Source organism: Mobula birostris, chromosome 9 (genome assembly GCF_030028105.1).
Source record: "Mobula birostris isolate sMobBir1 chromosome 9, sMobBir1.hap1, whole genome shotgun sequence".
NCBI lineage: Eukaryota > Metazoa > Chordata > Chondrichthyes > Myliobatiformes > Myliobatidae > Mobula > Mobula birostris.
In genome coordinates this window covers 135,333,040-135,352,746 of record NC_092378.1, presented here as the reverse complement: position 1 = coordinate 135,352,746, position 19,707 = coordinate 135,333,040, and the positions used below count along the sequence as shown (strand labels likewise).

The window sequence follows — 19,707 nt, the reverse complement described above, 5'->3', positions numbered from 1 at the left end:
CTCACTACACATTGCCTGTTTGTAAACCAGCTACCTCATCCTTAAACTTAGGTCCTGCCCTTGTACTTAGCACCTGTCTCCCTGAATTCCCTATGAAGAACCTCATCACTCATCCTAGCCATGTCATTTGTACCTACATGGATCACAACCTCTGGCTGTTCGGCCTCTCACTCAATGCTGAGGACTCAATCCAAGATGTCCTGGGCCCTGGCACCTGGGAGGCAACATACCATCTAGGAATCTTGTTCTCACACACAGAATCTCCTGGTTGTTTCTCTAACAAACAAATCCTCATCACCACAATGTCACTTTTCTCCCCACTTCCCTTCTGAGTCACAGAGCTGGACTCAGTGCCAGAGACTTGACCACCATGACTTTCCTCTGTTAAGTCAAACCAACACCCCTCCCCCCCCCCAACAGTGTCCAAAGTGATATACCTGTTGTTGAGGGGGATGGCCACAGGGGTACTCTGCACTGGTTCCTTAATCTCTTTCCTCTTCCTGACTGTCACCCAGTTTTCTGTGCCCTGCACCTTGGATGTAACTACCTCCCTATATGTCCTATCTATCACCTCTTCATCCTCCCAAATGATCAGGAGCTCATCCAGTTTCAGCTCCAACTCCTAATGCAGTTTGTTAGAAGCTGCAGCTAGATGCATTTCTCACAGTTGTGGTCATTAGGGACACTGGAGGTCTCCCTGCTTTCCCACATCCTGCAAGAGGATTATTTCACTATCCTAGCTGAGCAGAAATAAAGGGAAGGAGAAAAAGGAAACTTAATCCTAAGCTTTACTTTTTTTTAGCTTTCTCTGAGTGAAACCTCGCCTTAAGATCACCACTCTGACTCTGCTCACTCAGACGACGGACACTGCAATTGCCCCCCACCTTCCTTTAATTTGCTCTTGCTAACAATCCCAAACTCAGAATGGTCGCTGGTCAAAGCTCTATTGTGCTGTAGCACCCTTTTCTACTCAGGCAGTAGACCCTCCTCTCAAAACTTCCAATATCTGGATTGGTTACTGTTGAAAGATCTATCATTTTAGGTACTCTCAGGTAATAGCTCAATATTCATGAGTCAACCAAGTGCCTAGCATGCAGCATCCATACCATGGTCAACAGCTTCTGCAAATCAGTGAAAAATGGATGTTTTGCAACTTGATGTACAATCAATAGCAGCACTATCCAAGTGGTAGGCATAACCCAAAATTTACAAATTCACAGGTTGATACAGGACTGCTGCAAGTTTAAAACCAAACATCTTACTAATACAGAGCATAGGTAAACTTCCAGCTGTTCATTAAATTGTGGCCACCCTACTTAATAGGGATACTTATACCTCACAGACACAAAAGAATTCTTATTCCTCTGATAACTCCTTTTTGATTCCTGAAATGATGAAGGCAGACTGTAATTTCCAATAGATTTTAATCTTATAACTCAATAACTGTTTTCCTTTAATGCATGCAGTAACTGAGATGTTATCATCAAAATATAAATCCTAATGCAAATTAGTAGAAGTATTTTATCTACAATTACAGAACTACAAACAGTAGAAGAAAAATTGACTTGTAGCTTTGTGACTGCCTTGGAAGAAGCTGCCTCGACTAATTTAGTAATTTTTAATAGTTACTATGCAAACCTGACTTTATAAGTCGTCATTATTGATTGAGAAAAGAAAAGAAACAGGTGGAAGTTGTTATTCTGCATTCACAACTTTCACAACCAGTTGGAAATCTCCTCTTATTAAACCTAAAATTCTAATAGGCAAAACTTAGAAATTACCGATTTTATATTCCTACACTGGCTGATTACGAATCTGCCAACAGATTGCCAGATATGATAACTTATTTGCTCTAAAAATGTGCCATTAGAGCAAAAGCACAAAGCAGCTCTTCACATCCTTCTTTTTCATGTTACTAACAATGACTTTTAGCAGCCCCTTAAAAACTTGATTTAAATTTGTCGCAAAGATATCTTTCTAGAACTTACCTTCAGGATCACAGAGTTTTTTCAAAGCCCGACACATAGGTGCTTTTATTCGCAAATTGCGACCTTTATATCGCACAGTTGTAGCCCTGAGTCAATTAGAAAGGAAAACAAATTACTTTAATTCATTTAAACTGAGAATTCACTTGACACAGCGCTCTGTACGTTTTTCTTTGGAAATTGATTGTTTAAGTCACAAAATCTTACAAAACCACAACATACTGTAATGTTTTATGTAATGAAACATTCATTAATACAAAGTTATGATCCCTCCATAAACATCCAAATTTCTTTTGGATAAAGTGAAAAGTTTCCAACTTCCCTGAAGAACATTTCAAACAGATGTTAATCACATCTAAATCTTTATTTTCTACCATTCTGATATATCCTTTGACAGATTCACAGTAGATTACCCAATGATCTAAAGTTGTTTTTGTTCTATTGAAATAGTCCATTGTATTAATCTTTTTGATTCTACCACCATCTTCTTTATTTTTAGAAAGCCCTTTGTCAATAACTTGTTTGTTTTTAAACATAATCCTTCCTTAGTTACCTTTGCAAACAAACAGTTTAATAGTTGCTTTTTGCATTAGACCCAGAGGTTGCAAAATACCTTGATGAATAGAAATCAAACAATTTTCAGGAGGTACCTAACTAGAGTAATGTGTCCAGTACAGATTTGGGAACATTGCTTTGTCACTTCAATAGATATATTGAAATTACTGCATCTGGTCAGTGAAAATAAGGAATAAAAAAAATAAATCAGTGTACATTTTGGTAACACTTTGGTTAGTTCTACACTATTATCTACGTCACTTCATTTTCAAATTATCCAGAAGCCGAGCGGCAGTTTCATTGGAAACATTGCCCCAGTTCTTCTTGGATTTTTCAACTGCTTATTTAACACTTATCCTATACCACCAGGCCTCCGCTACTCAAAAAAAAATAGTATCTCCAGTAATATTACCAATGTACTTGGTTTTTCCAGGTCCAGATCAGAAGAGTTTCTGTAGCACTCCCTAGAGTAGTCCTTTTTGTACATCCAGCCTGCATATCACTCCCCTAGCTAGAAACTCTCATATCACCTCTGAGTGTTTCTATTTTTCTTTCCACCTCAGGTTTCAGTAATGACACCTAATGATATGGCAGCTTTAAATTTGAAGTTATACCAAAAATTATTTGTCTGCTTAGACCACGATGTTAAGTGCACAACACAGTGGTGCAATTAGTAGAGTTGCTGCTTCGGTACACCAGAGACACAGAGAGCTGATGTCTTTGTAGAATTGCCTATTCTAACCATGACTATGGGGTTTAGCTGGGTGTTTCAGTTTTCATCTACATCTCAAAGATGTATGGGTTTTTAATTGGCTACTGTAAATTACTGCTCCTATTACATGGTTGCAGGCTGACTTTAAACTAAATCACTTACCCAGCTTGAATTAATTCATTGAGTTTGGTTGCATTTTTATCATCCAAGCCTATAAAATAAATGGAACATCTTAACATTGAACTGATAGCCTATATAACATTTAGTAAGAATGAAATACTATCTCCAGTCATCAAAATCTTTCTTCAGAATTGTCTTTAATACTACTCCCATCTTAAAACATTTTTTAGAACGGTGCATAAGCAAAATATGATGGTTATTTAATGTGCTTTTTGGACTGCTTTTGCAATGCATGCAAGGGAAGGGCTCCATGTTGTTATTCAAATAGTCTTTCAGGATATTTTACATACATGCTGTGACAAGAATACACATAGATTAAGATGTTAGCTGTCCTGTGTGATCAGCAGTTGGTCTGCCACCTGTCTTCAGGAGAGAGAGAGAGAAATAAGGAAAACAATGGAGCAGCATTTGGAGATGTGTAATGAAGGGGAAGGAGAGCTGTCAAGAGCGGCTCCCCCTTTGAACCCTGAACTGTTTGAAGTGATGGACAGGCGATATCCCAGCAGGGGGATAAAAAGGGACAGGTTCGCTAAGGCAGGACACACACGACACCCCAGGTAACGAGACCCTGGAAGCGGTGCGCCTCTCACAAGTCGGTGGGAAGCTTTTGGACGGCTGATCGCGGGATCAAGCCTTAGACGCTCAGGGTGGAAAGGCACGATCGGCGGGAACCTGGTGTGTGTCCACCCTTGCCTGGGTGCCAGGTTCAGTGCAGGGAAACGATCGTATCTGGAAACGGAGGGGTCACGGTCGGTGACCTCAGATGACATCACAAAGGACTTGCCCGAAAGCTTACTGCGAAGGTCTGTGTGGAAGCTGTGTTGAACATTCATTCGTTTTGCTCTCTCTCTTCCCCCCCCCCCACTGTCCATCGCCATGGCAACGATTACTGCAAACTGAACTAATTTGAACTGGACTTTGTGTCACTTTGAAACTGGTCATTTACCCCTAGACAACGATAGAGCTTGATTGATCCTGTTATCTGAATTCTGTGTACATGTATGTTTATCACTGCTGAACTGTTGCATTCATTATCCTTTTGATTAGAGTACTGTGTTACTTGTTTCTTTAATAAAACTTTCTTAGTTCTAGTAATCCAGACTCCAACTGAGTGATCCATTTCTGCTGGTTTGGCAACCCAGTTACGGGGTACGTAACAATGCAAACAGACAAAAGGGGCCTCATTTTGACATCACAGTAAAATGATACTGCCAATGTGAGTTTCATAATTCAAATCTTTAAGTACCTATGTACATTATATAAAAAAAGAATTAAGAGCACAAGAAATTCTGTAGATACTAGAAATCCAAAGCAACAACACAAAATGCTGGAGAAACTCATTAGGTCAGATAGCATCCATGGAAATGAACACTTAACGTTTCAGACCCCCCTTCGGGTCTCAGCCTAAAACATTGACTGTTTGTTCATTTCCATGGATGCTGTTTGACCTGCTGAGTTCTACCGGCATTTTGTGTGTGATAATTAATCAAGGATAATTTTCTATCCCAGTTTCTTATAGGAAAAACACAAGTTACCTGCAGAGGATAAACAAAAGACTGGTACCAATTACAACCACCACACAAAGTCTATTCTAAAGTCTATTGAAGTCATATCCAAAATACTTACATCCACCAATTTTTTTGCGCAATTCTCCATAGCATATTAGCCCATAGAGTTCCTGAGAGGATTTCTTCAGTCCTCGAGAGAATACTGCAAACAAAATATAATTGTCAACATTTGTTGAACATGATATAAATATGAAAAAAAATTCAAATGGGATGAACACACTAATAAGGTGCACATAAAAATTCTGGAGATGAAATTGTGTCGTCTGCACATACGGCAAACCAAAAAAAAAAAATCACCCATTGCTCTTTTTATTCAAAAATGTGAAGAGGTGGCATTCATACAAATCCTCCTCTATCTGGAGAATTGGTGTTCTGACTAGACTGCCAAAGAGTAGCCTTGAGAAATATATAATTGCTGCCCCCAAGTATCACTTCTGGAAAGAACGTATTGTCCTTGCAGGTTGAATTGCTCCAATACACTTTAATTAATACATCACTCTGCCTTGATTAAAATAGGGATAAATTAAATATTGGAGTCAGCCACTTTGGGAGTTATTTTGTTTCTTCAGGTCCATCACAACAAAATTACATTACTCTCTTCATATAGATGATTAGAGTTTTTCTTGTGTTACTCAGATATTAAATTGAATACTCAAATCAATCTCAGGCATACGAATCACTGTAAGTTGGCTTCTTTTTTCTCCCAGGGTCAAATATTAATTTGGCCAAAGAAATGCTACTTCATCACAGGCAATTCAAGTGTTTATGTGCACACTACCATTTCTCCTTGCTTGATTTTGATAGTTACAAATTAAGAGTCAAATGTTAGACAACAGCAATTCAGTATCCTTTATACAGATTGTATACCCAAGCAATTTTATAAGCGATTCTCATGTTTTAAAGACAGTGACAGAATATATGATGTCACCATAGATAAAGAAAATTAGGATCACAGCAGCAGCAATAATGTGCTAGTTTGGAATTGGAATTAAGGATTTTATCACTTTTGCATTATATACAAAAAAATGAAATTCTGCTCAATAGAGGAAACCGAACTGAAACAAGTGTCCAAGTAGCAGAGTAAGGATGAAATTCGTCTCACTGGAACCTGTATTCACCATTATTGAAGTCGATGTATTTGGAGATCTTGTGCCAAGTACGGTAGTAGAAGTGCCGAACCTGCTCCTTGTTTTTCACCATGCTTGCTGGCTTCCCTTTCTTCTTGTACTTCAGAGCTATGTTGTTCTGTATTGCTTCAAAATCCTTCCCATGCTACAAAATAAACAAAAAAAATCCTCTGAAAGCAATGTTCAGATCAATGGAAACTTATGAGTGAAATCAAACTAGATTTGAATGATTCCGTCTGAACAAACAGCCTGACCATTCAGGAGTATTTTCAAAAAGAAATCAACATGAGATGACAGCAGAATCCCTGCTACAAATCTAGCCCTAGCCATGGACTTCATCACTCTGCTAATTTTCTGAACTGCAAAGGCGTTTAGGATTTTCACTAAATTGCTATTATTTGTAACAGCGTCACCAGAAGTACCAATGTCTGTAATATCACTGGAATGTTTACCTATTTAATTGTTTTATAACCACAATGGAAATACCTTCAGACACTACTAATTTTAAAGATCCTGTATAATACCAGGCTTTCTAGAATCCACAATTTATAATACTAGTTGCATCTTGAAACTTTAGCAATATTACAAGATCTCTCTATTTGGGGATATTAAATTTGAAGATATGGGGAGGTATGGCAATGATGTTTTCTGTAACAATGAAACTTAAAGAATTTACCTTATGGAAGAACTTTGAAAGAACGTGTTTAAATGTTAATCAGATTTTACACAGTACTACAAAGATGATACTGTCATAACTGCTAAGTGTCATAGCTATCAAATCATGTCATATCAGCAAATCAACCTCTGCAAACCACTCGTACCTCATACAACCCTTCAAAAAATGAATTTTTGTCCTCAGCGCTCCATGATTCCCACTGCCTACGGACTTTCTTCTTGTTCCCTTCCTCCTTTTCTCCAGATATGGCAGATAAACTCTTTGCTGTGGTTTTGCTGCTTCCACCAGCACTGCCCGCAGCAAGGCCAGATGCATAACCAGAAGCAGCAGTGTTCCCCTCAAGTCCTGTTGAAAGAATAAAACCATTTCAGTAGGTCAAATGTACCGAGAAATAAAAATGCAGCCAAAGATATTCAACTGCATTTCTGCTGCAATGGTTTCAATGAAGGAAGACTGTACAGAACAACTTTTATTATTTTCAGCAATATGGTAACATCATAATTTCATACCATTAGCTATTACAGGTATCCCCCGCTTTTCGACCTACATTAGTCACCTGTTTTCGCTAACAGAAGGTGTTTTCACTGTTACGAAGAAAAGCAGCACGCGAAAAAAAAAACAGCACGCGCCCCGAGCAGCCGCTCCCCCCCCGGATTCGGAACTGCATTCTAGCCGGCATTGCTTAAACATGTGCCTATGAGCAGCCGTTTGCAAGATGAGTTCTAAGGTATCGGAAAAGCCTGAAAGAGCTCGTAAGGGTGTTACACTTAGCATAAAACTAGACATAATTAAGCATTTCAATCGTGGCGAACGGAGTAAGGACAAAGTGAGTTTGGCTTGTGGAAGTTGACGAAGATGATGATGAAGAGGTTTTGGCATTCCATACCAAGAACTGATAGATGAAGAGCTGATACAATTGGAAGAAGAAAGGATAACAATCAAAACCGAATGCAGAAGTGAACAGATCAAAAGTGAAGTTGTCCAGGAACTGAACATGAAGCAACTGCGTGAGATTTTTGCTGCAATGATAAAGTACGACTTTAATTTCGAAAGGGTATGTCGGTTTAGGGCATATTTGCAAGATGGTTTGAGACCTTACAAAGAACTGTATGATCTAAAAATGCGCGAGGCTAAGCAGTCAAGCAAGCCTTCCACATCAGCCACAGCAGACGACGAAACTCGACCTTCGACATTGAGGCAGGCAGACATAGAAGAAGATGACCTGCCTGCCCTGATGGAAACCGACGACACCTCAGTGTCCCACTACCCCAACCCCCGGACAGATACCGATTCGCGAAGAATGCAGCGGTAGCCGGGACGCACCCAGCACATTTTTAAGAAAAAAAGCCGAAATAAACAAGCTAATTAATGCTGATTGCGTCGCCTCTGATCTGGGCCGACATTTATGTGCCGGGCGGCACCTAATGAATTCACTTGTTTGTTTCGGTTTTTTTCTTAAAGATGTGCTGGGTGCGTCCCGGCCACCGCGGTACCCCTGCATGCTTCACGGATCGGTATCGGGTTGCTGCCCGGAGGGTGGGGGCCACTGCACCACCCCAACCTCCGACGACTCAGCCTAACACACCATCATCAGTGTGTTCTGCGCTGTCTTCCCGATTCCCATAAGTGATACTACACTGTACATACATTATTTCTACTTTATATCGACTTTTTACGTGTTATTTGGTATGGTTTGGCAGCTTCATAGCTTAAAGGTTACTGGAGAGCACTTGCGCCGTGTTTCTGCCGAGAGTGCTTGCGTGAGATTTTCGCTACGGAGAACAGTGCGGCAATGATTGTGGAAAAGTATTTCTACTTTATATAGGCTGTGTATTCATCATATCATTCCTGCTTTTACTATATGTTACTGTTATTTTAGGTTTTATGTGTTATTTGGCATGATTTGGTAGGTTATTTTTTGGGTCTGCAAACGCTCACAAATTTTTCCCATGTAAATTAATAGCAATTGCTTCTTCGCTTTACGACATTCCGGCTTATGAACCGTTTCATAGGAACGCTCTACCTTCGGAAGGCGGGGGAAACCTGTATACAGGTCTAGAATACAACAGCAGGGATGCAATGCTCAGGCTTTATAAGGTACTGGTGAGGTCTCACCTTGAGTGCTGTGAACAGTTCTGGGCTCCTCATCTAAGATGTGCTGGCATTGGAAAGGGTTCACCGGATGTTCACAAGGATGTTTCCGGGAATGAAAGGGTTATCATACAAGGAATGCTCAGGATAGAGCGGCCATCAATTTAAAACAGGAGATGCAGAAAAATTTTAGTCAGAGGGTGGTGAATTTGTGGAATTTACTACCACAGGCAGCTGTGGAGGCCAGGTCTTTTGGAATATTTAAGGCAGAGCTTGATAGGTTCTTGATTGGACATGGCATCAAAGGTTACGGAGTGGAATTGAGGCTGAGGAGTGGGATAAAAAAGATCAGGCATAATCAAATGACAGAGCAGACTCTACTTCCATGTCTTACCGCCTTATTAAATAAGAAAATAGTGAACTATAGAGTAAGGAAAATATCAGCCATAGTATCTAATCTTAGTCAAGAACTTTCACAATACACAGGAACAAAAGGCAGGAAAGTACAAACCCCACTTCCAGAAAAGTTGGGATATTTTCCAAAATGCAATAAAAACAAAAATCTGTGATATGTTAATTCATGTAAACCTTTATTTAACTGACAAAAGCACAAAGAAAAGATTTTCAATAGTTTTATTGACCAACTTTATTGTATTTTGTAAACATACACAAATTTAGAATTTGATGGCTGCAACACACTCAACAAAAGTTGGGACAGAGGCATGTTTACCATTGTGTTACATCACCTTTCCTTTAATAACACTTTTCAATCGTTCTGGAACTGAGGATACTAATTATCGTAGATTCGCAATTGGAAATTTTGTCCATTCTTGCTTGATATAAGACTTCAGCTGCTCAACAGTCCGTGGTCTCCGTTGTCTGATTCTCCTCTTCACAATGCGCCATACATTTTCAATAGGAGATAGATCTGAACTGGCAGCAGGCCAGTCAAGCACACGCACTCTGTGTCTACAAAGCCACGTTGTTGTAGCCCGTGCAGAATGTGGCCTGGCATTGTCCTGCTGAAATAAGCATGGATGTCCCGGGAAGAGACGTCGCTCTGATGGCAACATATGTCTCTCTAAAATCCTAATATACGCCTCAGAGTCAATGGTACCTTCACATACATGCAACTCACCCATGCCCTGGGCACTGATGCACCCCCATACCATCACAGATGCTGGCTTTTGCACCTTTCGCTGATAACAATCTGGATAGTCGTTTTCATCTTTGGCACGGAGAACTCGACGCCCGTTTTTTCCGAAAACTAGCTGAAATGTGGACTCACCTGACCACAGCACACGGATCCACAGTCTTTCGGTCCATCTGAGATGAGCTCGGGCCCAGAGAACTTGCCAGCGTTTCTGCATAGAGTTGATGTATGGCTTCCTCCTTGCATAATACAGTTTCAAGTTGCATTTCTGGATGCAGCGACGGACTGTGTTGAGTGACAGCAGTTTTCCGAAGTACTCCCAAGCCCAGGTGGCTATAATTGTCACAGTAGCATGAATTTTCTGTGCACTTTTCAATCTTATTTTAACTCTGTCCCAACTTTTGTTGAGTGTGTTGCAGCCATCAAATTCTAAATTTGTGTATATTTACAAAATACAATTAAGTTGGTCAGCAAAACTATTGAAAATCTTTTCTTTGTACTTTTGTCAGTTCACATGAATTAACATATCACAATTTTTTGTTTTTATTGCATTTTAGAAAATATCCCAACGTTTCTGGAAATGGGGTTTGTAAGTTAAATGACAAAGAAATAATTACTGTACACAGTTCGGTCCAGAGAATAACTTACAATAATTCACTTTCAGCTAAGAAAGATACTTTTAAGCAAACTGATCTTTAAAACCAAGACAGACCATTTCCACTTCATCAGGGGGTTGCAAGGTATTCCTAAGCAGCCTTGGAGCCCATGATGTAACAATAAGACGGGGATTCAGATTAATAAATTAAAGTTATCCCTCGGAACAAAATTTAACAATTAATAGGGGTAATCACGAAGCTCCTCAATCAATGTCAGGTATTATGCAACAAATTTACAGTCACAACACAATGCATCATAAATCATACTTCAAAAGCTAAAACAGCCATCACATAATATGAAACAAATGCACCACATGAGTTCTTTATAATTTATGTAACTGGCACACTTAGCGTATTATAATTTTCAGCACATTAACACTTCAGCAGAGTGGTGATACAATGGCTCATTTTATGATATTCCCCATATTGCCCTCGTGGCTAAAGGGATCAGGGGGTACGGAGAGAAGGCAGGTACAGGGTTCCGAGTTGGATAATCAGCCATGATCGTACTGAATGGCGGTGCAGGCTCAAAGGGCCGAATGGCCTACTCCTGCACCTATTTTCTATGTTTCTATAAAACTTATCAATAGCAAATTTAACCTGTTCATAAATTGAAAATTATGACATTTAAAAATCTATTGATACCTAAAATCTACAGATGCTGGACATCTGAAATAAGAACAAAAATGCTGGATTTACTCAGCAGAACACACATCATCTGTGGAAAGAGAAAAGTTTCAGAGATATATTCTAAACTAACAAAAATTTGGTCCAATGTGTCCAGCAAGTAATAAACTGTGGCTGAACAGCTCAGAGCAAAAGTTTTGAATTTGCAGCCTAAACACTGCTGACACTATCAATGCAGCACTTTATTTTTCTCGTGTTTGACATGGCTACCATTTTTATTTATCAATCTATTATGTTTGGATAGGTTACAAATCAGGATTTAATGAATAGATGCATGAAGAGCATTCAAACTAAAAATACACCAGAACAAAATTACGGAGACCCATTCTTGCACTTTCCTTAAACAGTACACAATTTAAACTCTTTTTTTGTGTGTCAGTTTCTACCACTTTGCTTTCGCAGCTACCTACAGGCTGTGCTCCAGCACATACTTGTAGATTTGATCCAACCTGGTAAGGAAATCATGAAAGCAGACGTTTCTAAATTTCAGCCCTTGGGCCTTATGTAATTTGAAAGCCCAACAGCTCACTTTATTTGCACTCTTTTTCTACTTCTTCAGTTCTTCTTCATCAGGGTGGGATGCATGGGAAGTGCTGAATTTAAAACCTGTGAATAAATCCGAAATCAGAACACCAAGGCTAGTTTCCATCTGCAGCATGGAAAACAGAAATGTCAGTTAATTTCTTTATGTGTCTCACAAAAAAAACATAGAATGCAGAACTTAATTGCCAATCTCTTCATTTAAAAAAGCAACAAACAACAGGAATTCTGCAGATGCTGGAAATTCAAGCAACACACATCAAAGTTGCTGGTGAACGCAGCAGGCCAGGCAGCATCTGTAGGAAGAGGTACAGTCGACGTTTCGGGCTAAAATTCACTACTGCGAAGCCTCTTCCAGTGATGCCTACACCGAAGAAGTTTAAATCTTCTCTTCGACAGGAGTTCAGTGAAACCATCTCTAACTGCTCCCCATCTGTAATTTCTTCAGCTCTTCAACTTTTCAACCACATTTTGACTCAGACTCGCTATCACAGCCATATATCCTTTCTTGGAACGTGCCTCCGTTACCAAGTTGGCCTTAGGATTCGTTTCCGAGCCTCTCAATTTGGACCTTCTGAGGATCCCAGGTACTCACATTTTATTGACTCTGCCTCTCGCCACTTCTCCCGACAAGCTCTGAAGGCGACCCTCTCCGCCATGAGGAGGTATTTGGTGTCCCTATCCCAGACCCTTCCACACCTTCGGGACACTTTCTTCACCGTCTGTAATGGTCCTACCCGTTATTTCATCTTCCGTCGGATTCACGCCTGCAATCGCTGTTTTTTGACATTGTCATGTTAGGCAAAGATCGCAAGTTCCTACATCTACGGACTCCAGAGCCTGCCGGCCCCGACGCTAGCAGGCATGAACTTCAGATTGCGGCCCCTGCCATTGATCTCGCCGGCTCCAACACCTCAGGGCATATTCAAAACCCGGACTCCAGCAACGACCATGGACACCTTCACAATGATTGCGCAACCACCTACTGCGACTCCAGCCTTGAACTCCAGGCCGGGTCTTTATGTGCTGCTGTTGTGACTCCCGTCTCCCCTTCCCCCACCACCACTCCGCAACCCCGTCTCCCTCATATCCCACCGTCAGCACCTGGGCTCTCAGAGGCTCCATCTTCCTCTCACCCCAACCCTCCCCTCTCCACTGACAACCCCAGCCTCCCCCCTCCCCCCCTGATCCCAGCTCTCATCCATGCCGGATCTTTACCATCCCCTCCGACCTTCAACTGTCAGAGGCAGAACGCTCTGTCCTCAGTAAGGGCCTCACCTTTGTCCCCCTTCGCCCACACCTCAGCGAGTTCCCGTGTTCGCCACGATGCGGAACTCTTCTTCCGCCGTCTCCGTCTCCGTGCCTACTTCTTCGGCAAGGACTCTTCCACCCCCGATGACCCCTTCTCCCGTCTTCAACCCTCCTCTTCTTCATGAACACACCGCTCTGGTCTTCTGCCTGCTCTGGATCTCTTTATTGCTAACTGCCGACGGGACATCAACCCTCTCCACTTCACCGCACCTTGTTCCCATTCCAACCTCACTCCTTCGGAACGCTCTGCTCTCCATTCTCTCCGCACTAATCCTAACCTTACTATTAAACCCGCCGATAAGGGGGGTGCTGTTGTAGTCTGGCGTACTGACCTCTACCTTGCTGAGGCACAGCAACAACTCGTGGATACCTCCTCTTATTTACCCCTCGATCGTGACCCCACTAAGGAGCACTAGGCCATTGTCTCCCACACCATCACCGACTTTATCCGCTCAGGGGATCTCCCATCCACTGCTACCAACCTTATAGTTCCCACACCCTGCACTTCCCGTTTCTACCTCCTACCCAAGATCCACAAACCTGCCTGTCCTGGCAGACCTATTGTCTCAGCTTGCTCCTGCCCCATCGAACTCGTTTCTGCATACCTCGACACGGTTTTATCCCCCCTTGTTCCATCCCTTCCTACCTATGTTCATGACACTTCTCACGCTCTTAAACTTTTCAATGATTTTAAGTTCCCTGGCCCCCACCACTTCATTTTCACCATGGATGTCCAGTCCCTATATACTTCCATCCCCTATCAGGAAGGTCTCAAAGCTCTCCACTTCTTTTTGGATTCCAGACCTAATCAGTTCCCCTCTACCACCACTCTGCTCCATCTAGCGGAATTAGTCCTTACTCTTAATAATTTCTCCTTTGGCTCCTCCCACTTCCTCCAAACTAAAGGTGTAGCTATGGGCACCCGTATGGGTCCTAGCTATGCCTGCCTTTTTGTTGGCTTTGTGGAACAACCTATGTTCCATACCTATTCTGGTATCTGTCCCCCACTTTTCCTTCGCTACATTGACGACTGCATTGGTGCTGCTTCCTGCACGCATGCTGAGCTCGTTGACCTTATTAACTTTGCCTCCAACTTTCACCCTGCCCTCAAGTTTACCTAGTCCATTTCCGACACCTCCCTCCCCTTTCTAGATCTTTCTGTCTCTATCTCTGGAGACAGCTTATCCACTGATGTCTACTATAAGCCTACTGACTCTCACAGCTATCTGGACTATTCCTCTTCTCACCCTGTCTCTAGCAAAAACGCCATCCCCTTCTCGCAATTCCTCTGTCTCCGCCGCATCTGCTCTCAGGATGAGGCTTTTCATTCCAGGATGAAGGAGACGTCCTCCTTTTTTAAAGAAAGGGGTTTCCTTTCCTCCACCATCAGCTCTGCTCTCAAACGCATCTTTCTCCATTTCATGCACATCTGCTCTCACTCCATCCTCCCGCCACCCCACTAGGAATAGGGTTCCCCTGGTCCTCACCTACCACCCTACCAGCCTCCGGGTCCAACATATTATTCTCCGTAACTTCCGCCACCTCCAACGGGATCCCACCACTAAGCACATCTTTCCCTCACCCCACCTCTGCTTTCCGCAGGGATCGCTCTCCACGCGACTCCCTTGTCCATTCGTCCCCCCCATCCCTCCCCACTGATCTCCCTCCTGGCACTTATCCTTGTAAGCGGAACAAGTGCTACACATGCCCTTACACTTCCTCCCTTACCACCATTCAGGGCCCCAGACAGTCCTTCCAGGTGAGGTGACACTTCACCTGTGAGTCGGCTGGGGTGATATACTGCATCCGGTGCTCCCGATGCAGCCTTCTATATATATTGGCGAGACCCGACGCAGACTGGGAGACCGCTTTGCTGAACACCTACGCTCTGTCCGCCAGAGAGAGCAGGATCTCCCGGTGGCCACACATTTTAATTCCACATCCCATTCCCCTTCTGACATGTCTATCCACGGCCTCCTCTACTGTCAAGATGAAGCCACACTCAGGTTGGAGGAACAACACAACACCTTATATTCTGTCTGGGTAGCCTCCAACCTGATGGCATGAACATTGACTTCTCTAACTTCCGCTAATGCCCCACCTCCCCCTCATACCCCATCTGTTACTTATTTTTATACACATATTCTTTCTCTCACTCTCCTTTTTCTCCCTCTGACTATACCCCTTGCCCATCCCCTGGGTTCTCCCCCCCCACTGCTGTCTTTCTCCCCGGGCCTCCTGTCCAATGATCCTCTCATATCTCCTTTGCCAATCACCTGTCCAGCTCTTGGCTCCATCCCTCTCCCTCCTGTCTTCTCCTATCATTTTGGATCTCCCCCTCCCCCTCTCAAATCTCTTACTAACTCTTCCTTCAGTTAGTCCTGACGAAAGGTCTCGGCCTGAAACGTCAACTGTACCTCTTCCTAGATATGCTGCCTGACCAGCAACTTTGATGTGTGTTATTTAAAAAAGCATCTCTGAGGTATTCTAAGGATTCAATAAATCTACTAAACTATATTGGCATATTTTCACCCAGTTTAATTGCATCAGTTAACTCATTTTGTAGTTGCCAAGGACAAGAAGTTCAGAATTCCCTCTAACTGTTTACCTTTCTTTCCACTTTAAGCTACTTAAATCAAATGCTCACAGCCAAGCTTCTGGATATCTGCCCTAATACCCCCTTATATGGCTTGAAATCAATTTTTTGTTTCTCTGAATACCATCAGACTTTTTGCTATGTCGATGACAACACATAAGTGGAAGTTGCTGATCCAAATTTATGGACTAAACAAGTTAGTTGATTACAAAAGCAAAGGCAGATTAAAGTATTAGAGCAAAGGACTTGAACCATCCTTGGAACAAGTACAATAAAGTGACTCTTTGAGTGTAGCTCCAATGGAAATTAAATATTTCCATTTAGCTGAAATCCACAGTCACAGCCAAGGGTACTTTAGTAAGCAGCATCATTTTAAAACATCTATTGATACTGAAAATGGATCTTGGACTGCAGTTCCCCTTTAAGAAAACTGGACAGCACATCAGTCTACAGGTGCAATTGAAACGGAGAGGCATCAGAACCCACTTCCAACTATTCCGCTGGTGAATGTAGTCTCTGGAAAATAGAATTGAAGACCTCAGAGCAAGATTGCTGTATAAGATGGGCATCAGGCACTGCACTTTGTTTCATGGAAACATGGCTATCAACTGCTATTTCAGGCAAAGTGCTGCAGCCTGAAGGGTTCATTATTCTCTACAAAGACAGGCTAGCCTAGTCTTTTAAAAGCTAAAAGAGGTGAAGTATGATTAATGATGAACTCATTGTGGTGTACAGACCTGGTCCTGGTAGTGGTGGACATTCCACCTCAGGCTAACATCAGGCAGGCAATGGAGGAGCTGAGCACTGAGATTAGCAGTCACAAAACAGAGCATTCATGCATTCCCTATCATTATTGATTTCAACCAAGCCAGCTTGAAGAACTGTTTGAACAACAACCACCGACATCACCTATGAAACCAGAGAAGCCAACACACTTGATCACTGTTATTCCACCATCAGAAATGCTGGCTGTACTTCTACTCCCATCATGTAGGCAGAGACTAAAGACCACAGCACTGGTGGTCAGAACCAAGAAGGTATGATCAAGGGAGGTGGAGGAGCGCTTACGGTGCTTGGAGTCGGTGGGTTGGACAATATTCAGGGTTTCATCTTTAGGTGTGAATGAATACACCACAGTTGTCACAAACATCATCAAGATTTGCGTGGATGAGTGCATGGCTTTGAGAACACGCCAGCAGACATAGCCAAACCAAAAGCCAAGGATGAACTAGGAGATTTGTAGTCTGCTGAGGGCTAGATCTGTGGCATTGAAGACTGGTGATCCAGAACTATACAAGATGCCCAGGTACAACCTACAGAAGGCTATTTTAAGTGTAAAAAAAAATTCCGAATGAGGTTAGAGACAGAATCAGACGCACGTCAGCTCTGGCAGGGTTTGCAGGACATCACCTTGTAGGAAGTAAAGCCTAACATCCTAAATGGCTGTGATGCTTCACTCCCAGATGAGCTCAAGGCCTTTTATGCATGCTTTGGAAGGGAGAATAAAACTATACCTTTGTGAATCCCTGTAGCCTTCGGTGACTCTGTGATCTCTGTCTCAGAGGCCGATGTCAGAACATCTTTTAAGAGAGTGAACACCTGCCAGACGTCAGGCCGTGATGCTGTACCGGGTAAGGCTCTGAAAACCAACTGGCGGGACTGTTCAAGGACATCTTAAATCTTAATACTGCAGTCGGAGTTTCCCACCTGCTTCAAAAGGGCAACAATGATACCAGTGCCCAAGAAGAGCAGAGTGAGTTGCCTCAATGACCACCACCCAATGGCACTCAATGCAATTTGCTTTTTGCCATGATAGGTCTACAGTGGATGCAATCTCACCAGCTCTCAACTTGGCTTTGACTCACCTGGATAATAGTAAACCTATGTCAGGCTGCTTTTTATTGATTACAGCTCAGCATTCAACACCATCATGTCCTCAGTTGTAATCAACAAGTTCCAAAACCTGAAACTCCCTGTGCAACTGGATCCTTGACTTCCTCACCAGGAGGCCACAGTCTGTGCGGATCAGAAACATCTCCTCCTCGTTGGCATTCAACACTGGCGCACTTCAAGAATGCATGCTAAGCCCACTGCTCTTCTCTCTCTCTCTCTCTACACCCACAGCTGTGGAGCTAGGCACAGCTCAAATACCATCTATAAATTTGCCGATACAGGTTTCCCCCGCCATCCGAAGGTACAACGTTCTTATGAAACAGTTTGTAAGCCGGAATATCGTAAAGCGAAGAAGCAATTACCATTTATTTATATGGGAAAATTTTGTGAGCGTTCGCAGACCCAAATAATAACCTACCAAATCATGCCAAATAACACATAAAATCTAAAATAATAGTAACATATAGTAAAAGCAGGAATGATATGATAAATACACAGTTTATATAAAGTAGAAATACTTTTCCACAATCATTGCCTGAACTGTTCTCTGTAGCAAAAATCTCACGCAAGCGCCGTCGGCAAGAACACTCTCTCCAGTAACCTTTAAGCTATGAAGCTGCCAAATCATACCAAATAACACGTAAAAATACACAGCCGATATAAAGTAGAAATAATGTATGTACAGTGTAGTATCACTTACCGGAATTGGGAAAGCACGGAGCACACTGATGGTGGTGTGTTAGACTGAGTCGTCGGAGTTTGGGTGGTGCCGTGGCCCCCACCCTCTGGGCAGCAAACCGATACCGATTCCTGGAGAATGCAGCGGTAGCCGGGAGGTACACAGCACATCTTTAAGAAAAAAGCCGAAATAAACATGCTAATTAATTAGGTGCCGCCTGGCACGTAATTGTCGGCCCAGATCAGTGCCAGTTGCCAATTGCATCGCCTCTGATCTGGGCCGACAATTACGTGCCGGGCAGCACCTAATTAATTAGCATGTTTATTTCGGCTTTTTTCTTAAAGATGTGCTGGGTGTCTCTCGGCTACTGCCACATTCTCCGCAAATCGGTATCTGTCCGCGGCCTGGGGGTTGGGGTGGTGGGACACTGGGGTGTCATCTCGTCTGTTTCCATTAGCGCAGGCAGCTCATCTTCTCCTATGACTGCCCGCCTCGATGTCGAAGGTCGAGGTTCGTCGTCTGATGTGGAAGGCTTGCTTGACTGTTGAGCCTTGCGCATTTTTCTATCACACAGTTCTCTGTAAGCACTCAAACCATGCTGCAAATATCCCCTAAACCGACGTACCCTTTCAAAATTAAAGTCGTACTTTATCATTACCCATTCGGTTTCGATTGTTATCCTTTCCTCTTCTAATTGTATCAGCTCTTCATCCCATCTTGGTCATGGGATGCCAAAACCTCTTCAACATCATCATCGTCAGCTTCCACAAGCCAAACTCACTTAGTCCTTACTTCGTTCACCACGATCAAGACACTTAATTATGTCTAGTTTTACGCTAACTGTAACACCCTTATGAGTTCTCTCAGGCTTTTCCGATACCTTAGAACTCATCTTGCAAACAGCTGCTCAAAGGCACGTGTTTAAGCAATGCCGGCAAGAATGCAGTTCCGAATCCGGGGAGAGCAGCTGCTCGGGGCGCGCACTGCCTTTTATCGGGCGCTGCTTTTCTCGTAACAGTGAAAACACCTTCTGTTAGCGAAAACAGGATACTAATGTAGGTCTTTCACAACAGTGAGGTTTCGTAAAGCGAACGTTCGAAAAGTGGGGGACACCTGTAACACAATTATTGTTGGCAGAATGTCAGGTAGTGATGAAGAGGTGTACAGAAGCAAGATACATCAGCTGGTTGAGTAGTGTCACACCAACAACCTTGTACTCAGTGTCAGTGAGACCAAGGAAATGACTTTGGACTTCAGAAAGGAGAAGTTGAGGAAACACACACAAGTCCTCATAAAAG

General features: G+C 42.7%; 1 protein-coding gene across 4 annotated transcripts in view; it reads right to left on the bottom strand.

Annotated features, from left to right (window-relative positions):
• The window catches only part of cramp1 (cramped chromatin regulator homolog 1), a 99,164-nt gene that overhangs the window by 64,221 nt on the left and 15,236 nt on the right, over nt 1–19,707 (bottom strand). For all 4 annotated transcript variants that reach the window (XM_072268912.1, XM_072268909.1, XM_072268910.1 and 1 more), the window contains exons 3-7: nt 6,949–7,148; nt 6,119–6,272; nt 5,059–5,142; nt 3,415–3,463; nt 1,989–2,074 (exon numbers count right to left, since the gene is read on the bottom strand). In XM_072268912.1, coding sequence (XP_072125013.1) covers nt 1,989–2,074; nt 3,415–3,463; nt 5,059–5,142; nt 6,119–6,272; nt 6,949–7,148 — 573 coding nt within the window. The remainder of the gene's footprint in view (nt 1–1,988; nt 2,075–3,414; nt 3,464–5,058; nt 5,143–6,118; nt 6,273–6,948; nt 7,149–19,707) is intronic.